The 20,724-nt window shown below is 41.6% G+C and overlaps 3 protein-coding genes across 4 annotated transcripts; all 3 read right to left on the bottom strand.

The window, feature by feature from the left end:
* Window positions 1-188: 188 nt before the first annotated feature.
* Window positions 189-9,747, bottom strand: LOC144071284 (uncharacterized). Its single transcript, XM_077596247.1, has 19 exons — window positions 9,489-9,747; window positions 9,160-9,236; window positions 8,902-9,016; window positions 8,658-8,832; window positions 8,047-8,158; window positions 7,193-7,299; window positions 6,025-6,151; window positions 5,828-5,948; window positions 4,645-4,730; window positions 4,426-4,547; window positions 3,838-3,897; window positions 3,658-3,721; window positions 3,490-3,584; window positions 2,764-2,892; window positions 2,557-2,671; window positions 2,355-2,492; window positions 2,114-2,280; window positions 711-793; window positions 189-631 (listed from the first exon to the last, which is right to left on the bottom strand). Exons 1-19 carry the CDS (start codon window positions 9,572-9,574, stop codon window positions 436-438), a joined length of 2,175 nt encoding a protein of 724 aa, XP_077452373.1. The 5' UTR covers window positions 9,575-9,747; the 3' UTR covers window positions 189-435.
* A 162-nt stretch (window positions 9,748-9,909) lies between these two features.
* Window positions 9,910-16,919, bottom strand: LOC144071396 (interleukin-17 receptor A). 2 transcript variants are annotated; one of them, XM_077596454.1, is made up of 10 exons: window positions 16,524-16,919; window positions 15,375-15,518; window positions 15,198-15,239; window positions 15,014-15,134; window positions 14,179-14,226; window positions 13,904-14,058; window positions 12,719-12,793; window positions 12,562-12,634; window positions 11,455-11,547; window positions 9,910-11,181 (listed from the first exon to the last, which is right to left on the bottom strand). In XM_077596454.1, exons 2-10 carry the CDS (start codon window positions 15,375-15,377, stop codon window positions 10,442-10,444), a joined length of 1,350 nt encoding a protein of 449 aa, XP_077452580.1. In that variant the 5' UTR covers window positions 15,378-15,518; window positions 16,524-16,919; the 3' UTR covers window positions 9,910-10,441. The 2 variants fall into 2 exon arrangements, with proteins under 2 accessions (XP_077452580.1, XP_077452579.1); XM_077596453.1 differs by lacking the exon at window positions 16,524-16,919 and having other exon boundaries at window positions 15,198-15,313; window positions 15,375-15,562.
* A 1,107-nt stretch (window positions 16,920-18,026) lies between these two features.
* LOC144071280 (uncharacterized) lies at window positions 18,027-20,617 on the bottom strand. The gene is made up of 2 exons (XM_077596244.1): window positions 20,164-20,617; window positions 18,027-19,161 (listed from the first exon to the last, which is right to left on the bottom strand). The coding sequence occupies exons 1-2, from the start codon at window positions 20,348-20,350 to the stop codon at window positions 18,401-18,403; spliced, it is 948 nt and encodes a 315-aa protein (XP_077452370.1). The 5' UTR covers window positions 20,351-20,617; the 3' UTR covers window positions 18,027-18,400.
* Between the last annotated feature and the right edge of the window lie 107 nt (window positions 20,618-20,724).

The raw sequence follows: 20,724 nt of genomic DNA, 5'->3' as shown, positions 1-20,724 counted from the left end.
TTAGGGGGGATTTAGATTCATGTATCTTACAATTTCAATGTATATACGGTACAATCAGAATAAAAGCATTATGGTCATGCTTTTATCTGTTTTATAAGAAACATAATATACAATACACAAGTTTGTAAATATTTTTTATTATATCTTCATCACTTGAATAAAATATATTTTACTAACACAAAACTTTGGCCTAAATCATTGGTCAAAAATACTTAGAAGTCTGTGTGACGGGTCATTTGTCAATACATAGTTACAAATAAATACATTCCTGTGATTAATGTAGCACTGAGCTGAACATGTATCATTTTGTAATGTGGGAGGTAGAAATACCAAAATGAAAAAAAAACCCACGCAAGCACACACACTCAAGCACTAAAAAAAAAAAAAAAAAAACACACACACATTGTAGGCTGATCCTTGCAACTCCAAATACTTTCAGCCAATCCACATGAATGCCGGTTTAGCCCAGCTGTGATTTTGGAGGCAGTCGGGGTCGACAGAGTGCGCCGTCAGCACGGGGGCGATTGGATGCGGGGATGCGAGGGACATACGTGCGGCCAGCAGACCCATGCGGACGCAAGCGTCGCTCTCTCGATCCTGGATAATCCCAGCCATCAGCGCGCCTGCCAAACTGCACCAATGGCAGGCAACATTTTAGCCCATAAGTTACTTACAAAAAAATCATAAAAAATCAGAAAGAGACTTTTTACCTATCTCCAGCTCCCGAGACATTCACAGTTTCACGTGCCGCTACACTCAGTGCCGGATAGTGGACGGCGCATAGCGTCCTCGTCTGTCAAGACAAATGAACACAGATACGAGTATACATCAGTGGTGTGGCGTCAGGGCCTTCAAGGCCTTCCCTGCTGGCCTATGAAATATCTGAATCACAGACTGTTAATTATATTTTGTCCATTAATACGTATTAAATAATTCCAAATTGTCTGTTAGCTTCCCTTCCCCCCTGTTGCACTGCTTCCAGATGTGTGTTTTCATATTGAAGCATTTAACCAATCACATTTCAACCATTATTTGTTGCCAGGGTCAGAAATCTGCCTCAAGGCCTTCACAATCAGTTCTGCAGGCTCTGCTGCATTAAACAAGCGTCGATAAGACTGTTGCTTTAACCAATCAGATTTCAAGTTGGCGACACCAATGCCTTCTCGCAGGCGTAGGGATAGATCATTGCATTCTCCAACTATGATTGGCTAGTGATAACCAGAGTTACCAAACTGTATCTGGAGTGAGCTGCACAAGCAAATATATTGTTGTGTTGATTTAAGTGGTTTTGTCAACCCGCAATTGCTGAGGGACGAGAAGAAATGGATTTGTTTGCAGATTTACTGTCAAAGCCATTTTCAACATGGACTTTTCAAGAAAAAAAGCTGGACATCATTAAGAAAGGTCGGACAACTCCGAAGCAAGCAAGCCTGACACAACCGGGAATGAACATTTTCAGCACTAAATCGAATAAAAACGTATGCCAGAAATACGACAGGACAGGCTCGACTTTCAGCATTAGCTTCGATGGCGATAGAAAAGAAAGAAGAAAGAAAGGAGGATGGATATTGTGTACAGTTAAAAAGGATTTTTGGTGAGTAAAATATGGCTATATTCCTAAATAATATTTCAATTGTATGAGGTTATTATTGATGCTTTTTTAATGTGTCGCAGCTGTAGGTGCAGTAGAGGTTTTATAGCAGAGTCCTGGGGGGCCGCTGTGGGTGCAGGTTTTTGTTCCAACCGATCCAACACAAACAGTTTAACCAATGAGGTTTCTGCTGAAAAAAGAAGCACCTGACTGCAATCCACTGATTGCACTTCTAGGATACCAGATTGGTAGAAAGGTGTCCTCTTACCGGTTGGAACGAAAACCTGCGCCCACTGCGGCCCTTTCTGGAATAGTTTGGGGACCACTGTTTTATAGCCATAAAATAATTTTTGAGGGTTGGATTGATTCAGACATAGCTGAAGGCGTCGGTCGGAAATTCACGGCCCGCCACTGGTATACATGATGAATTCAATGTATGAATGCCTTTTATTATGAGATATATTATTATTTCTGAAATCTACACCAGTGTCTTGTTGTGAATCACAGCAGGAAAGTTCTTACCTTTTTCTGTTTTCTTAGTTTAAGATTGACGGAGCCCGCCTGGTGCTCGCCACACACCAACACGCCGTTTTCCCCCAAGGTCACTACCAAACAGTGGAGATGCTCCAGCAGGGGGCGCGCGAGAGCCGCAGCCAGACTCAGGACTTGCTGTAGCGAGTTTGGAAGCACTGTCGTCCCATAAAAAAGCACATCCTCACTTGAAAATGAGCACATTGAAAGATAGAACACTTCAGGTTTTTACCTTCTGGTACTTGGAGACCAAGAGCTTTGTTCATGGCGCACAACTCTGCCAGGTTGGGGGACACGTACGACAGCGACTTCCAGGCGTCGGACTGAAAGGGTTTGCGAGCTTTGTCCGAATCTGTCGGCTCAAACCAAACTGCACCGGGTCGAGTCAGTTAAATTAGGACGCTCGATGCTAAGGAGTTTTTCGTTTGCGTTACCGTTAATGTTGTGGTTTTTAGCGAGAGAGCAGACGTAGTCGATGGTGGAGGTCGGGATGTTCCCGTCAAGACACACCAGGGACGACGACAAAAGCTGCTTCTCAAACTGGGACACCTGAAGCAAGACAGACAAACAGAGAGAGATAAAAAGTCATTAGAAGGCAAGACATGAGGTATAATTAAGAAATGTGGTCGTAGGAAACAAACATATTGTTCCGTTATTTGCCGATGAATGTCCATGTCGCCCAATCCGAGACCGAGTTCTCCACTTTCAGTGATGACGGCACAGTAAGTAGCGGTACTTTGGTCTTCCAACTTCATCACGCCGCTCGTGTTCTGACAGCAAAAAAATACACAATATTCATTCATATTCAGGAATCGAAAGATAATGTGAACAACTGCTGCTTGTTAGATGGATTTCTGGAGCGTTTTGGAGTACCGTATACCGCAAATATGCCGTATTTGTCTCTCCAAAAAATGGTGACTGAATCGAGGGTACGGCTTATATGCGCATAAAAAGACGACATGCACGAAACCACAAGGCGATAAAGACGAAACGCCATAACGCAAGACAATGCGGCTGATACGGTCATTTATTTCATAATAGAGAAAGGATAAACAGATAAAATGCTAAACAACATTTATTTTGAGGTCTATGAATGAAATTCAAGAAAAAAATAAACCGTATCTTGCAGAAAACGTGAAAAATATATCAGAATTATCACGTGCGATGATTTTTCTTTGAAGATTTTCTCTTCAAAGTACCACTTTTGTACTTCCTATTAAAACCATGAATATGGAGGTGAAAATTGTGAATCAGGGGCGTCTTATACAAGAGAAATCGTAAAAATTCAACGATTTTAAGGCAATTTTAAGGGTACGGCTTATACGCAGAGGCTAATATGCGAGAAAATAGGGTAAATGAAGACAGACCATATGTTTGCAGTAGTTGAAGACAGCATCACTGTGGGAATCGGCACCGGTGGCTGAGATGAACGTGGGTTGATGGCCCAGACGACTCAGGCAATCTGAAAACACACCCCAAAAAACGCCATCAATTAGGCGGAAAAACGCCACGGAGGGCAGCGGGCGGAAATCTACCAGCGATATTTCGTCCTACGCCTCCACATGACTGAAAAACACTTCCTGGGTTCGTCTGTCCAAACTCAAAAGGACGATAAAAGTTTCAATATGACCGTGCATTATTTTTAGTAGAAAATATGTGGCTCAATAACAGTTAGGGATTAATGTAAAAAAAACAGGTATGGAATATAGACTTACTTCAAGGGTTTTTGTTTTTCCTTTTGCGATAAAATCCACATTTATACCTCCGATGACAACCTACAGCAAAATAGGAGTGCGTTATTTACATACTAAAATTTGAAAGAGATATTTTTGTCATCTGTCCATTTCTGAAATTTATGAATAAAAAATGAATCAATTTAAGGATTCATTTTTTTAAAAACTATAATTTAATTAATAATAAATACAACATTTTACAAAAAAAATGCAAATTAACAAGACTTCAGTAATAAAATAACTAATGCTCAATATAATAAAATAAAAAATGGCAATAAACTGGGGAAAAAGTTGAAGATATGAATTCAAAATGTTTATTTATATATCTATTTATTTATCTATTTATCATCTGCCTATTCCTGAAAATGTGTAGATAATATACACAAATATATGACTAAAAAATGGAATCAATTAATTGAAGGATTCATTTTTGAAAAACAAACCATCGCTTAAATTAATGGGAATAAACTGGGAAAAAAAGTTGAAAATATGAATTTAAATAAGTGTTAATTCATGTATTTTTAATTTGATATAAACTATATAATATAAAAATTAAATCTTGACACTCACAATATTAGATGAAGATTGTTTGGATTGTGCCACTTTTTGTGACTTTCTTCTTTTCAAGCGCTTTGACAGTGCACAGGCGATCTGGCTGCCGATTTCAGCATTGTTGCGTATGAGCGCCATATCTAGAGGCAAAATTAAGGAGCGCTAACGTGCTGACGTTCCGTAATCCGTTTCGAAACGGTCCATTGGACAAGAATTATTGTTCTAATGGAAGGATACTGGCTTGAAGGGACTTTCCTTGGGTCATCTGGTTCACTCGGTGGAGAAGGTATGGCGTCACGTCTCTTCCCGTGATCCCTTTCGTACTGAAAATGAGAGAAAATGTGATGTGGGGCGGACCCTAGTGTTTATAGTGCGTCGGGCTCGCGGTTCTGTGGTGGAGGGTTCCATCCCAGGTCGGAGTTTGCATGTTCTCCCCGGGCTTGCGTAGGTTTTCTCAAGGTACACCGCTTTCCTCCCATTCCCCAAAATCATGCATGCTAGGCTAGCTGGTTGAACACTCTAAATTTCCCTTAGCTGCGATTGGTCGTCCTCCGTCTCTTTCTGCCTGGCGATTGGCTGGCCATCGAGTGAGTTAGCTGGAGTGATATCCAGCACCCCCGCGACCCTTGTGAGTATAAGTGGTTCAGGAAATGAATGAATCATTGTTGTGTGGAAATGTTGACTGGCAAACAAATGTTGACCGAAAAAGATTCATTCATTTAATTTCTAAACCGCTTGCAGGGGGTGCTGGAGCCGATCCCAGCTCACTACGAGCACCAGGCGGGGGAGCACCCTGAATCGGTGGCTGGCCAATCGCAGTGCATGGGGAGAAAAAGGACAAGCATTCATAGCTAGAGGCAATTTAGACTGTTAGCCAGCTAGCCTAGCATGCATGATTTTGGAATGGGGGGTGAGAAAGAAAACCCACGCAAGCCCAGGGAATACAAGCAAACTCCACATAGTGAAGACCCACCTGGGATCGAACCCTGGACCCCGGAACTGTGCCAGGCCGCTATTGAAAAAGATGATTTGTAGTATAGTAATCCCTCGAATATCGTGGTTAATGGAAACCAGACATGGCCGCAATGATCAAAAAATTGCAAAGTAGGGTCACCCCTATTATAACTACCTTTTTTTAAATTTTTCTCTTCCCCTTGCAAGTTTCAGCGTGGATTTTCACATTTTTATGAACTTTATTTTTTTGTTTTTGTTTTTTCCTTTAGTGCTAAGTCCTAGTAGCAAGCAGAAGACAGGGGAGTGGCTTCTGCTTGCAAGTTTCAGCGTGGATTTTCACATTATTATGATTTTAAAAAATATATATATATATTTTCTTAATAATTACAAAAAAAATCGCCAAGAAGTGAATTTGCGATAAGTGAAGACGCGATAATCGAGGGAAGACTGTATTTTGAATTGAAACCTGGCCTCAGCTACCGCCGTCCGTATGGCGTTTTCTATTTCCTGTCCCGCCGCCGCGTGCTCTTGTGGGATTGGCACGGCTATTAGCACGCCACTGCGGACACCGAGCGTCAAAGCGCTCTCTAAAGGTGGCAGACGATAGTTAACGCGTGGAGTGAAATGACGGGGTTCAAACCTGAAAACGTCCCATTTACCTACCAATCAGTCGCGCGGCCACGTCGGGATCGCCGACTCGGTACGGCGAGTTGAAGCCACTCTGCGGAGAGAAGAACGCTGGGAAATCCTGGGATGCTCCGTAAGTGGCCACACAAACGCCCTGCGTCTCCTGAGGAGTCAAAGTGTTATAGTACAATCTATGATTTCATATTTCAATTTTTACCCCGAAATACCGTATTTTCACGACTATATGGCTCATCGCATTTAAAGGCGCAGTGTCAGTAATTAGTGCTATTTCTGAATTTGACACACACAAAGGACGCACCGTTTTTAAAGACGCAGCCAGACATCGCAAAACATACACCAGTTTAAACATACGGACACACGCTAAAAACACGTTTTTAAAAAGGCAACGGAAGCAAAACTGAGTTGGGTTGTACTTTATTTAGCCATTTTACAACTTACTCACGTCATCATCACCCACAAATCCATCAAAGTCCTCATTTTCTGTGTCCGAATTGAACAATTGTCCAAATGAGTCATCGAAAACGCTGAGTTTTATACCTTCGTCCAGGTGGCCACAATCCAAATAGTAGCTAGCTAGTAGCGAGCCCAACACTGCCTGCCACGGTTCGTAAAGCTGTGTTGATGTCAATGTCCAGGCCACAATCCATTCGCAAATAGTAGCTAGCTAGTAGCTAGCGGCAGGAGTTCTTTTGTAAATCCAGCCGGAATGACGGCGAGCACCAAATTAGTGTGCTCGCCGTCATACTGGGTGTTTTGACAAAAGAACTATATATCCCAGCAGTCTCTGCGGAGTACTTTTTCTACGGGGAAAATAGTAGAGTCGGGGGATGCTTGCCGTAGTTGCAAGAGCTGTAGAGGATGGTGTACCCTATCCACTGATTTATTTGATTTTATCGTGATAACAATTTTAGTATTGGTCCATATATAAGGCGCACTGGATTATAAGGCGCCCTGTCTATTTGGGAGAAAATTTAAGACTTTTAAGTGCGCCTTATAGTCGTGAAAATACGGTAATTGGATTTTAATTTCTTAATACTGCTCTCTTGGATTATTACGATGTATGATTTCTTGTACACTTGAGCATCGCTCACGACACACTGCATTAATACGTCTAAAAATCGCTGTCATTTCAAAGCAAAAACACTACTTAAAAAAGGATTTTTTTCGTAACGCTAACCCTTACCAGGAACTCCAACGTGCGCCCGATGTCTAGGATGGATTTGACCCCGGCAGACACGACAGCAATAGCCGTCCGGCCCAGTTCCGTTAGATCGGCGCTGACATCGAGACCTGCACAAACACAAGAACTGAAATGATGAACAAAGTCAGTTTGAAATAAATTAGGACTACCGTAGTTTCTTGCATATACGCCGAATTTGTAACAAAAAAAAATGAAGACAGAATCAAGGGTACGGCTTATATGTGCACAAATTAGACTTGACATGCACGAAACTGCAAGGTGACAAAGACGGACTAACGCAAGACAAAGCAGTCATTTATTTCAAAAAAGAGAAAAGATAAACAGATAAAACGCTGAACAAAAGTAATATTGACGTCTATAAATGAAATTCAAGAAAAAAATCAACCGTATCTTGCATAAAACGTAAAAAAACTCACTTGTGCCTGCCATTGCTCGCTCAGGGCACGGCCATCTTACCTTTGGATGACAAACTAGACCGCTACGGACACACTTTCTGGTTGTACTGCTCACCTGACCTCCTTTTTGAATTTGTCTACGTTCAGGCAACACCCTTTCAGTATGTGCAATCCACCAATCGATCTTTTCAATTCATACAGAATCTCAGAAATACTACTTTTCTTAAAATGTTCCCTTCAAAGTAACACATTTGTACTCCCTATTAAAACCACGAATATGGAGGTGCAAATTGTGAATCGGGAGGCATCTTATACGAGAGAAATTGTCAAATTCAACCATTTGAAGGCAATTTTAAGGGTGCGGCTTATACGTGGAGGCGGCTAATATGCGAGAAAATACGGTACGACTAAGCATTAAGTGAAAGAAAGAGCGTCACTGACTATTTTCTCCGTCTCTGTGCACTCCCCCAATGCCTCCAGTGACAAAAACGGAGATACCAGCTCGCTGGGCTGCGATCATGGTGGCCGACACGGTTGTCCCCCCAGAGAGCCCCTGAGGACGCAAGAACAAAGAACTCCTGACTTGTCATTTCTCACAAATGTTTCAGCTTGGAACGATTAAAACACGTGTCAAAGTGGCGGCCCAGGGGCCAAATCTGGCCCACCGCATCATTTTGTGTGGCCCGGGAGCGTAAATCATGAGTGCCGAATTTCTGTTTCAGGATCAAATTAAAATGAACAGTATAGATGCATATTAAATTTCCTGATTTTCCCCCTTTTAAATCAATAATTGTAATTTTTTAATCAATTTTTTCAGTTTTTAGTTCAAAAATCATTTTGTCAAATCTAAAAATATATATAAAAAAAGCAAAAATAAACATTGTTTTAGATCTATAAAAAACGGAATATTCAGGGATTTTAATCCATTTATTGAAAAAAAATCTAAATATTATATCTAAAATGGTTCGGCCCATGTGAAATCAAGTTGACATTAAAGCAACCCGCGAATCAACCCGAGTCTGACACCCTTGGCTTAAGAGTTGCGGCCTCACCTGGCTAACCACAAAAGGTAGGTCGCGCCGAGAAACTTTGACGGCGTCGCCACAACGAGCCAAAAAGTCCAGTTCCTCGGCGGAGAGTCCGACGTGAACTCTGCCCTCAATCACCCCGACGGTGGCGGGGGTGGCGCCTCGGGCCCTGACGATGGCTTCCACCTCTCTGGCCGTGCTGTCGCGTCAAATTACCGGCTTAAAAGGAGGCAGACCTTCCCGTTTTTTTGTTATCCGTCGCACTTACCTGAGATTGTGAGGGTAGGGCATGCCGTGAGTGACGATAGTGCTCTCTAGCGCCACCACCGGCCGGGTTTCGGCCAAAGCTTGCGACACCGAGGGGTGAACTCTGAAGACGCCGTCTAGGAGAAGTATTGTTGTTATTGGCGTGTGCGGCGAATCTGTTTCCCGTGCCCTCGATGGGGTTCGGGTTAGGGTCGGGGAAGGTCAATTATTTGGGATTCCACGTACAAATGGATTAGACGAACAGTACGGCTAATCTTACCATGGTGAAAAGAGGAAAGTCTTCTAACCATCGAGGCGGAAAATTGCTTCAGCATCTTTTTTTGTGGGTGGGAACACCTTAACAACATCAACACAACTAAATAATAAGATTATTTGTATTTAATATATCATTTAAATGAGTTACTTTTCAAAATGAAGTTTTGAAGAGCTAACCAAATGATTCAAAATCCAGTAAAAAATTAAAACAGTTGTTTGCACAATAAGTTTTGATCAAAAGTGACAATATTACAACTTAAGCGTAAATTTAAACCAAAATATTACAGCTAGCATATAGTATAGACAAAGAGCTTTTTCCACATGCATTCTTACCTTTCCACTTCGCTTTTCCGCTTCATAAAAATGTTGGAAACTTTGCCCAGAAGGCTGAACTTTGACCCCAAACAAGGTTTACACATCGAGGTAGGATCAATAACAGACTTTTGCTGATTAACTCATCCTCAAGAAGTAAATAAACATTCGAAAAATTCAAAAAGTGCATTGAGTTGAACCATTTTTCTTGTCATTAAATTTAATACTGGTTTTGTTCTTTTCCCCGGGCTTGCGTGGGTTTTCTCCGTGTGCTCCGTTTTCCCCCTCCACAACCCAAAAACATGCATGCTAGGCTAGCTGGTTGTTTCTTTCAGACTGGTTTTGTTTGGAACAGCTACGATCAAAGATTTGAGATTTTAGATTAATATTGAAATTTGAAAAATCACAATCGTCCTGACTGTGCGGATTTTGCGTGTTCTCCCCGGGCTTGCGTGGGTTTTCTCCGGGTGCTCCGCTTTCCTCCCACATCCCAAAAACATCCATGCTAGGCTAGCTGGTTGAACAAAATGGTTGAACTAAATTGCCTAACCCTAGCTATGATTGGTTGTCCTTGTCCCAGCTAATTACGGGCAGCCAATCACAGGCCACGGGCTAGTCCCTGTAGTTAGCTGGGATAGGCTCCAGCACCCCCAGCCACCCTTGTGAGGATGAGCGGTTCAGAAAATGAATGAATATATTGGCGAGAAAATGCAATAATGCTATGTACAAAAACAACAACAAACCATTAAAGCAGACATGGGCAAACTACGGCCCGCGGGCCATATACGGCCCGTTAGTAAGAAAGTAAGAAAAAAAATGCTTAAAAAAATAGTCGCACACGGCAAAAAAATGCCAGGATAAAAATCAGCAAAAAGTGAAGTGGTCGTTGTCCTAAAATGCAGCACAATTGATATTATTTAGCCAAAGCCTGGACGAATAGCAACGCGCTAATAAAAATGTCCATCCTTTCCTCATCAGTTGACGTTTTGGATGTCAAAGTCCTCCACCAGCTGCTCTTCAAACCAACGCGGGTTCTTCCGCTGGTACTCCCGAAACCGCTCGCAGGCCTCCATCAGCGCTCGACCCGCGGGCAACAGGTGGTAGTCCCCCTCGGCCAGACCCGGGATCCGCCGAAGCCGACCCGGCCCTTGTTTTTCGGCGTCCAAGATTCGAAAGAAGAGCTCTTCGAACTGCCTCATCAGATTGTAGCGAAGCGTGACGTTGAAGGGCCGGGGGACGTCCTCCGCCGAGCCGATCCCGTCGAAGTAAGCCACCGCGTACTTGTCGAAGGAAGCGCGGCGCAGCAGGCCGGGCACCACCAGGCCCAGAGCGGGGGTGAGGGTGTCGCCCCAGGGCGAGCGGAGGTCTTCCCTCAGGAGGACTCGCCCCCCCTGGCCTCCTCCGCACATGGCTCTCCACTTGGCCTGGACCCCCTTGGAGCAGAGGAGCAGGATTTGATCCGAGGAGTTTTCCATTCGCTCCCTCTGCCAGTCCAGCCATTGGACGGTGCCCAGGGTTGCCAGGTGGGTGGAATCTAGTAGATCCAGGATGACCTCCGTGCCGCATTGGGCCGTCAGGAAGGCGGCGAACTTCAGGACGATGTTTTTGTATAACGGGTGGTCCAGGGAGTACAGGATCAGGACTTTTTTTCTTTCTGGCACCTGGAAACGTTGCGGCGGTGGTTCGGCGGTGGGGGACGGCAGACTGGGGCCGCCTGAGACCGGTAAGAAGACAAATGGAGGGTCATCCTTTGAATATCGCGGTTAGACCGGAGATGGCCACGATAAAGGAATAACCGCAAAGTCGTGTGACTTTTTTTCCCAGTAGCAAAAGTGGCTTACGAGTTTCAGCGTGGATTTTCGCATTTTTATGAACTTAAAAAAATGAAATAAAAGAATTAAAAAATAAATAAATAATCAACAGTGGGGAAAAAAATCACGATAATCGAGGGTAAAATCATTTATAGGTTTAAATCAAAATCCATTACCTTTATGAGAAGCAGTCCACAGGAGGGAAAAACAAACAGCGACAAAAATCAACACCACCACGCCCTTAATCATTGGAGTCCGAGTAGGAAAATCTAAAAAAAAAAAATGAAAAAAATATATATATTTATATTGGAGATAAATGATTAAATTAATCATTGCAGTCCGAGTAGGAATATATATATATATATATACACACACACATATATATACATATACATACATATATATACATATATATACACATACATATACATATATATATATATATATATATATATATATATATACATACATATCTATCCATATACATATATACACATATACATATATACACATATATATATATATATATATACACACATATATATATATACATATATATACATTTATATATATATATATATGTATATCAGAGATAAATGATTAAATGAATCATTGGAGTCCAAATAGGAAAATCTAAAAATGTTTTTTTTAGAAAAATATATATCGGAGATAAATGATTAAATTAATCATTGGAGTCTGAGTAGGAAAATCAACATAAAATAAATAATCATCAACCAAATTATTATTGGTGTCTGAGCTGTAAAATCTAAAAGATTAAAATTAATCGGAGAGGAATGATTAAATTAACCATTGGAGTCCGAGAGCAAAACCTAAATAAAAAAAATTCAAATAAAACAATCATCAAATTAATCATTGGAGCGCGAGCAGGAAAATCTAAATTTAAAAAATGAAATGAAATAATCATCAATCAAATTAATCATAGGAGTCTGAGCTGGAAAATCATTTTTTTAAAATCAACAATTAAAATAAAAAAATCATAATTTTGTAATTAGACCTTTTTGCATGGATACTCGTCGATTAGCAACAGCCTAACAATGTTATGCCAAAAGAATTCAGATTTTTTGTGCTTTAAAAGCGGTGAAATTACAAAAAAAAGGCACCCAATTTCATGTATTTTGACTTTCTGAGTGCGGCTCTTAAGTAACAACATTGCAAAATATGAATTGTTTATGCCGACCCTGTCGAAATGGTTCCTGACCCGTGGCTTAAGCCGTCCCATCGTGTACCGTACAGGAAGGTCCGGTGTTTTTTGCAGTACTTACGCGTACAGTAATCCACACTCATCTGTTCTGTACGACAGCCCTCGTTCATGCATTTGGGGAAAAATGGCTTGATCTTGTGACGGGAAAAAAAGAGAACGTTATTCACTTGGATACAAAGATATTCCTCTTTTTTGGGGTGGTTTAAAAAAAGACTCACTGTGATTAGCAATTGGCACTTTAAGAGTTGGGACACATCCAAGCAAAAGGTGACACTCAGAGATGTTGTGTTTTCCTGTATGGGAAATTGATAGGTTCATTAATAGATATACAGTGGTACCTCGAGATACGAACTTAATCCCTTCCGGAACTGAGCTCGTATGACGAGATTCTCGTAACTCGAGCGGACGTTTTCCATTGAAATGAATGGAAAACAAATTAATTGGTTCCAGCCCTCTGAAAAAACACCAAAAACAGGATATTGGATTGGATTTTTTTTTTATTTCTTCTAATTCGCCATCTATTAACAAAGTAACACATAACTAGTGGTTTAATAGTAATAAAATGTGTTTAATCTAACTAAAATTGGGCAGATTTCGCCGACGGGAGACAGAGACGTTTGGGTTCGTTTTTTTTCCACGACAACGCACTCGTAAACGGAACAAACAAATTTAAATTAACTTGGATTAATATATACAGACACTCAAACATACGTTTAATGTAACTTTACACAAAACTGAATTCTAATTTTGTTGTAATCTTTTGTTACCTTCGTTTTTCGGGTTGGCGGTTTGCCACGCCTCCGCCCTCACGTTCGCTATCGATGGACTGTTTGCTGTTGTATTGCCTTCAAAATTTTTCGATAATGTCGCATACAAATGTCTTCACAATAGGATAACGCACGACCACTTGCCAACGAGAAATACGTAGTCTTTAAGGAACGATCGCGGGACCTTTCCTAAGAAAGAATAACAGGAAATGACATAGCTGAGCTTCCCACGTAGTGATTGTGGGTAATGAAGTTTTATTCTGAGAAAGGTTGCCATTGCCTATCGGTTCGTGTTGTGTGCACAAGTATACTTCATTACCCAGAAAGCCCTCTTTTTGCCCGCGCGTTGTGCGTTTCCTGGTCCTATGAGAAACTCGTCTGAATTAATCGTTCCGTGCCCGTAGATATTGTTATACACGAAAGTTATGCAAAAAAAATGCCATGGCCACCTGGCTTGGTCGCATCACGAAATTTTGACCGCATGACGGGCGAATTATTCGATCGAAATTTCCCCCGTAAGACGAGCATTTTGTATGACGAGCGGTCGTATGACGAGGTACCACTGTAAATACATAGCAAAGCAATAAATAATAGCTGCCTATAATAGAGTGGGAATCAGCGTTAAATTGCGGTTACCTTGGAAACATTCTCTGCAAAATGGACGCCGCGGTTCTGGACGGAAACTTGATACACGCTGGAATGGCGGTCGGCTTCAAATGCCACGACGACAGACAAGGTTTGATGTCTCGCCACCGATAAACGAGTGGTGCTTCGAGGGTCCCAAAGACTGCCTTGAAAATAGAATCGGGAAAAGTCGGGAGACCATTACCATTGCTGGACACTCACCCGTCTTTTAGATTTGATGGTGTTTTGAGCGTTGTATTTATTTACGAGGGTGGGAAGGAACGCACCATTTTCTAAACACATCTGGGAGTTTCGGACGCTCCGGTGAGCACACCCTGTTCGTGAAATAAAATGTTAACATTTGGAATGTCAAACAATGTCGTATTTCAAGTTTTGGAGTTCAAATATTTGCAAAAATGTTTTTTTTTTTCTTTTATGAAATTCTACTGTATTTCATATCTTTAAATTGAGAATTCTGATGGTCTCAGAATGAGAGACATTGTTCTCAGAATTCTAACATTGTTTACAAATTGACATTTTGAGAATTCTGATTTTAATCTCAAAATTCTGCCATTGTTTACAACATTCTGACATTGTTTACAAATTCTGACATTTTTACAAATTCTGACATTATGAGAATTCTGATTTAAATCTAAAAATTCTGACATTGTTTACAAATTCTGACATTGAGAATTCTGATTTTATTATCAAAAGTCTGCCATTCTTTACAAAATTCTGACATTGTTTACAAATTATGACATTATGAGAATTCTGATTTTAAATCTAAAAATTGTGACAGTGTTCTCAAAATTCAGATTTTTACAAATTCTGACATTCTGAGAATTCTGATTTAAATCTAAAAATTCTGACATTGTTTACAAATTCTGACATTCTGTTAATTCTGATTTTAATCTAAAAAATCTGACTTCAATCTCCAAATTCTGACTTTAATCTCAAAATTCTGACTTTAATCTCAAAATTCTGACTTTAACTTCAAAATTCTGACTTTAACTTCAAAATTCTGACAATGTTCTCAAAATTCTGACAATGTTCTCATAATTCTGATGTCGTGCTCACAATTCTCACTTTTAAGTCCGAATCATAGCCATCTAACCGGCTCACCTGGAATCGTCACTTGTGTGGTGACGGCGTATTCTCCAACATCGGGCAGCGGCAAATTAAAAGCCGACATCAGATAGGTGTGAGCGGCCTCCACCACCAAGCCGGGAAATGAAAAGGTCCACTGAGTGAGAAAGACAGTCAATGGTGTGGCCTAGTTTTAAGACTCTCTCCATTCGGTTCTTACGTGGCCCGAATCATTGAGTTGCCGGTCGAGTCTGTAGGCGAACTGCAGACACAAGCTTCCATTCGTATGTCGATCAACAACGCGCAAACGCGTTCCACGGAGTTCCAATATGCTCGCTACGAGGAAATATCATTACAAGTCGGAACGCTTTCAAACAAAAAAAATTGTGTTACTCACCATCCGAACTGAGAATCAATGTTACATTTAGGATGGGAACGTCCACGTGGTGGTCCTGAGCAATTCCCACCTTGCTCGGACCCCATCCCGGTGGAGTGGGCGTGTCTCGTCGGGCCACCACTTCCAAATTGTCAGTGCAATTCGCTGACATTTTGGGGAAAAATGACGTCTGGGTTAGGGTTAGGACGGCTATTTACATACCTGGCAACCTTTTTTTCCTGCATTTAAGACATTTTTTGATCATTTCAAATGGTGTAGGCCTTATAACAACTTTTGTACGGGAAATTTAAGTACGTTTTTTTGTAGAAGCGATCTGGTTTTCGTCATTTGGGATCTAATCCGGATCGTCTCGGACACTGGTAGCAGACCAAAACGTCATCATCGACGGCTAATATTGTCATGATTTAAGCATATGCTCACGTTTGTCTTTTCACTATATATATAAATCACATGTGTCAAAGTGGCGGCCCGGGGGCCAAATGTGGCCCACTGCATCATTTTTTGGGGCCCGAGAAAGTAAATCATGAGTGCCGACTTTCTGTTTTAGGATCAAATTAAAATGAAGAGTATAGATGTACATTCAATTTCCTGATTTTCCCCCTTCAAAATCAATAATTGTAATTTTTTAATCAATTTTTTAACATAATTAAAGAAAAATTTGATTTCCTTTTGAAATGAAAAACAAATGATTAAATAAATGATTTTCCCTTACTAAAGCTCAAATAAACATTGTATTAGATCTATAAAAATCATTTTGTAAAATATAAAATGTAAAAAAAGCTAAAATAAACATTGTTTTAGATTTATAAAAAACTGAATATTCTTGGCTTTTAATCCAGTTCTTTTAATCCATTTAAAAAAAAAACTAAATCTATCTAAAATGGTCCGGCCCACATACCCTTGATATAAATATAGCGTGTCAGCAAACAATGTACCCAGACAGTCAAGCTATCAGCGACATCTACAGAATCTTAAATTTAGTGCATATGAAACTTTGGGAAAGATTTTAGACTTTAAGGTGAGGAAATGTGTGTTTGTACGGTTTATAATCACTTAATAAGGGGATTTGCAATCATTAATAAGGGAAGCAATTGGCCGAGGTTAACAGGTATGTATCTATTTTCAGTGTCCGTGGATTTAAAGACTTACGTGTAATTACGCAGCTTTGGAGACCCTGAAAAACACAGAAAAAAATGACTGTTAGGACTCGGAATGAGCATTCTCAATTCAAACGGCGACCCATTAAATTCTCACCAGTTGTCTGCAGTCAGGCCTCCAAAGAAAATAGGAAGGTGCAAAACCTGTTGCTAAACAAGAGTAAAAGACTACAACATTTAGCACCATCGTCAAATTTGCAAGAATATGTTGTCCCGGCACAAAGATTCGAAGACCGTGTGAATTGTTGAACTGGATCGTCGCACTCAGGAAGGTTTTAATTATCAGTTCAGGTCATCAATCTTGCTCACGTTGACAGGAAATACGACTCAACATTTTAGAGATTTATTTTGCTGCTGAAAAACGGAGGTACAGATACATTTTAAACATCTGAACCCATTTTTAAACCAGTTGGCACCGCACATGAAGACACAAATCGACATCGACGTCATGGTCAGACCAGCCTATCGCAGGCAACTTGGCGCAAGTGAACTGATAGATCTGAAAATACAACTTCAGAAGCAGGTCAAGAAAGCGTGAGATCAATTTAATAGGTAATAAGTTTATTACCAGACTGCAGGATGGGGAGAGAGCTCGAACAGCTGTGAACCGCTCAGTCTGTTGTCCTTGCAACTCTCTCCGAATGAACAGTGGGTCAGTCTTTATATAGGAAAACAGGGTATTGTATAGTTTCTATGACAACGACCAAACTTTGGGCAAAGTCTGATTAATCAGACTGATTAATTTGTCCGACAAAAGCGGCTTATATGCGAGAAAACACGGTAGATCTTCCGCCTTGAAGACTATGATATATTTTAACCATATAATCTAATGAAGACAATGACATATTTTACTCATATATTTTATTACGGCTGCTTCCTTTTCCATATGTTATTATTGTATGATTAAACACTTGTTTTTAACTTGATTACCACGCGAACGGAAGGTTCCCCTATAACAGGCATGGGCAAACTACGGCCTGTTAGGCTTTTTAATCCGGCCCGCCGACGTTGTCCAAATTATAGTAAAAATCAATGACCTCATTCATTTTCCTGAAATACCATCATTTCCCCGATAGATGGCGCACTAGCCTAGTAAAAGTATGTAAATGTGTGTGGGAGCTACTTCCGCCTTTAAAACCAAGCTGGTTTTATTTTTCAAGCAAATATCAGACAAGTCATTTGCTCATTTCCCCACACTGGTTGCGTTAAAAGAGGCCCCCGCATGTGAAAAAATACAGGAAATCATTGGATGACCTGCCTGAGCAATTTTGCCGTCGGTTTTGTGATTTTGGAAAAATTGACAGCTGGTGTCATGTCCTTTCTCACAAGACCCGGAAACGGTTCCACAGGAGTTGCAGTTGGAACTAATTGATCTCCAATGTGACAAGTTCAACTCCCTGAATACTGACACATTTCTGAACATTTAACTTTTACTGTGGACATCCTGACACACATGAACGAGCTCAATGTGAAGCTACAAGAGAAAAAACAGTTTGTGCATGAAATGCAATGTGTGTGAACAGACCTTTAGTCTGATGAAAACCAATAAAGCACCCCATAAATCCCAGATGAGTGATGAGTCTGTTCATACTTTAATCCTTTTTTTCTGTTTAGGTTTCATATGTACTCTTAACGGATGCAGTTTTTCTTATGTATCGTATCTTGTGCTGACCCGGCCCGTCTGTCAAATTTTTAAAGTCAATGTGGCCCCCCGGGCCGAAAAGTTTGCCCAACCCTGAGCTAGAACTTTACGTCTAACAACCTTCTGCCGACTATTCTAATCCTTTGACCAATGACCCCATTTGAGAACTTGACTCCGACACCCCCCCGCCGCCACGACTTTGCTCTCACTCCAGACTCAGCTCCTAGTTATTTGTGTATCCTCATGTGCATGGCCAAATAGCTAGCGTTGGTCACCTTCTTGCCGCAAACGGAGCAAGAATGGCCCGGTTCCGTGTTGTGCGTTTTCCTGTGAGAGGCCAAAGCGCTTTTCCTGGGGAAAACGGCGCCGCAGACCGAGCAGGGGAACGGATTCCCCTTGGCGTAAAGGCAAGCGTGTTTCGAGAGACTGGAGGTGTGCCTGAACCGTCTCCCGCACAGCGAGCAGCGGTGAGGTTTCTCCCCCGTGTGTCGCATCATGTGCAAGACCAAAGCGCACTTCCTGGACGACTTCCAACCGCAAACGGTGCAGGCGTAAGGTTTCTCTCCGGAGTGGCTCATGGTGTGCCTCTTCAAGGCGCCCCCCGTCGTGTACGTTTTGCCGCAGTCGCCGCAGCGAAAGCGCTTCACGTGGCCTGGGGAGTCGTGGTTGGATGGGGGGACTCGGTGGGAGGAGTCCGAGCTCACCGAACGGGAATGCGGTCGGGATGCTTCTGGGTGGGGTTGGCGTGTTTCCGTTGCTGTCAAGATGTCGGTTTGGGGCTCCGGCTGGCGTGGATCCTGACCCGGTTCGGGATCAACGCACGAGGGCTCGACTTCATCTCCGGCATTGGTCCGTGATTCTCCCTCTTGGATGCTCCAGATTTTTTCCACTTTAATGTTGCAGGGCTCGGTTTCTTCGTGCACTTCTGCGGGCCAATCATCTGGCTCGGGGGTGATTTCTTCTTTCTTGACCGTGGGCTGCTGGACTTCTGCAGGAGAGTAAATTTTGTTGAATGTTAGAAAACAAATGCAGTCTAAAAATCCAAATGACACGTTTTTTTTCTCCATTGTGTCGCATGAGGTTTTGGTTATCTATTTTTGAGCTATTGTAGTGAGGTCAAATTTTGTAGAATGTTAGTAAACAATGGTTGTTCGTCTGCTGGAGTCAGCTGGGATAGGCTCTAGCGTGTGCGGTCGATTGGTCGCCGGTCTTTTGGTCGCCCCGACCGCAACAACGGGCGACCAAAAGACCGGCGACAAAACAAGGTAAAACAACACGGTCTGCGCATGAATAAAAGCCAACAATGGCCAAGAGCAGTTTCACTGAGCCCACGTGTGAGTGTAGAAGAGTTTGTATGTACATGCGTTGTCCCTTTAAGAAGCGACGTCAGTTCCGTCAGGGTCTTAACAAGTTCTCCAACAAAAAAACATTAAAAGTCCGGGAAATTTTGAGCTTTTCTTCAGCCTAATAATTACTAGGGCATTAAGTATGACTAAATAGTCATTCGCAGTTTGTTTTTAGGGAATTTGAGCAACGATTTCAATGGTAATGATCAATAACCTTCCGGGCGACCAAAAGACCGGCGACCAAAAGATCGGCGACCAAAAGATCGGCGACCAAAAGATCGGCGACCAATCAACCGTGTACCAGGCTCTAGCACCCCCGCGCCCGTAATGAGGATAAAGCGGTTCAGAAAATGAATGAATGTTAGAAAACAAATGCAGTTTAAAATCGAAATGACTTTGTAGCATGAAAAGGAATCATTAGTTATACCAATTTCGTCATACGCAGTTTCTGGGTATGATGACGACAATTAGGCTTTTGTCGAGTCAATGATGATGACAAAGCCCATGTCCGATTATTATTATACTTATCTAATTTTGAACTATTGTATTGAGGTCAAATTTTGTCAAATGTTAGTAAACCAATGAGGTCTAAAATAAAAATAACTCTTGTAGCATGACGCGAATAAAGTGTCAAAGGTGCAAACCTTGAATGCAAACGGTGGGCTTGAGAAGCGCGTCCAGCATCTGTCGCTGCCACTCGTTCTCTTCTCGAGAGCGGCGCAGTTCGTTTTCATACTCCGTTATGGTGCTCTCGAAGATTCCGACTATCTCGTCGGCGGCCTCCGTTAATCGCTTGGCCACCAACGCCCTCAAAATTTGGACTTTACACATTTTGCGGAGCGGACGTCGACGGTAACTTGAGGAAAGAATCGACTTCCGCTATCTCCGAATTGACAGCTCGGAAATGAAAGCTACGATAGCAAACTCTGACGAATTGATTAAAAAAACGTCATTATCGGGACAAAAACATACGTTTTAAAGGTCATACAGTGTGTCGGTAGTTTAAAAAGGGCAACTACAAGGATATTGGACTCAAACGAGTTCATTCGTTTGGCAGTTTTGGTGGCGTCGGGTATTTCTTCTTCGATGGTATTATTGACTAGACGGGTGAATACTGCCACCTTCCGGATTTGCTACCAAAACAAGTTTGGAAATTCATTTCATACAGTAAAAACAAAAGCAAAGAAATCAAAATACTTGCCCAC

This window comes from Stigmatopora argus, chromosome 3, assembly GCF_051989625.1.
Source record: "Stigmatopora argus isolate UIUO_Sarg chromosome 3, RoL_Sarg_1.0, whole genome shotgun sequence".
NCBI lineage: Eukaryota > Metazoa > Chordata > Actinopteri > Syngnathiformes > Syngnathidae > Stigmatopora > Stigmatopora argus.
This window is presented reverse-complemented; position numbering and strand designations above follow the sequence as displayed.

Excerpts from the sequence above, each read along its gene's own strand:
- LOC144071284 (XM_077596247.1), bottom strand. The coding sequence starts at position 9,574 with ATGTGTAAACCTTGTTTGGGGTCAAAGTTCAGCCTTCTGGGCAAAGTT. Across the intron at positions 2,893-3,489 it reads TCAACTACTGCAAACATATG|AACACGAGCGGCGTGATGAA; the intron begins GTCTGTCTTCAT and ends TTTTGCTGTCAG. Across the intron at positions 2,672-2,763 it reads GGCAAATAACGGAACAATAT|GTGTCCCAGTTTGAGAAGCA; the intron begins GTTTGTTTCCTA and ends GTCTTGCTTCAG.
- LOC144071396 (XM_077596453.1), bottom strand. The coding sequence starts at position 15,525 with ATGTCAGCGAATTGCACTGACAATTTGGAAGTGGTGGCCCGACGAGAC. Across the intron at positions 15,135-15,197 it reads AACTCAATGATTCGGGCCAC|TGGACCTTTTCATTTCCCGG; the intron begins GTAAGAACCGAA and ends TTTCTCACTCAG. Across the intron at positions 11,182-11,454 it reads GTGGACTGCTTCTCATAAAG|GCGGCCCCAGTCTGCCGTCC; the intron begins GTAATGGATTTT and ends TACCGGTCTCAG.
- LOC144071280 (XM_077596244.1), bottom strand. The coding sequence starts at position 20,350 with ATGTGTAAAGTCCAAATTTTGAGGGCGTTGGTGGCCAAGCGATTAACG. Across the intron at positions 19,162-20,163 it reads GCCCACCGTTTGCATTCAAG|AAGTCCAGCAGCCCACGGTC; the intron begins GTTTGCACCTTT and ends ACTCTCCTGCAG.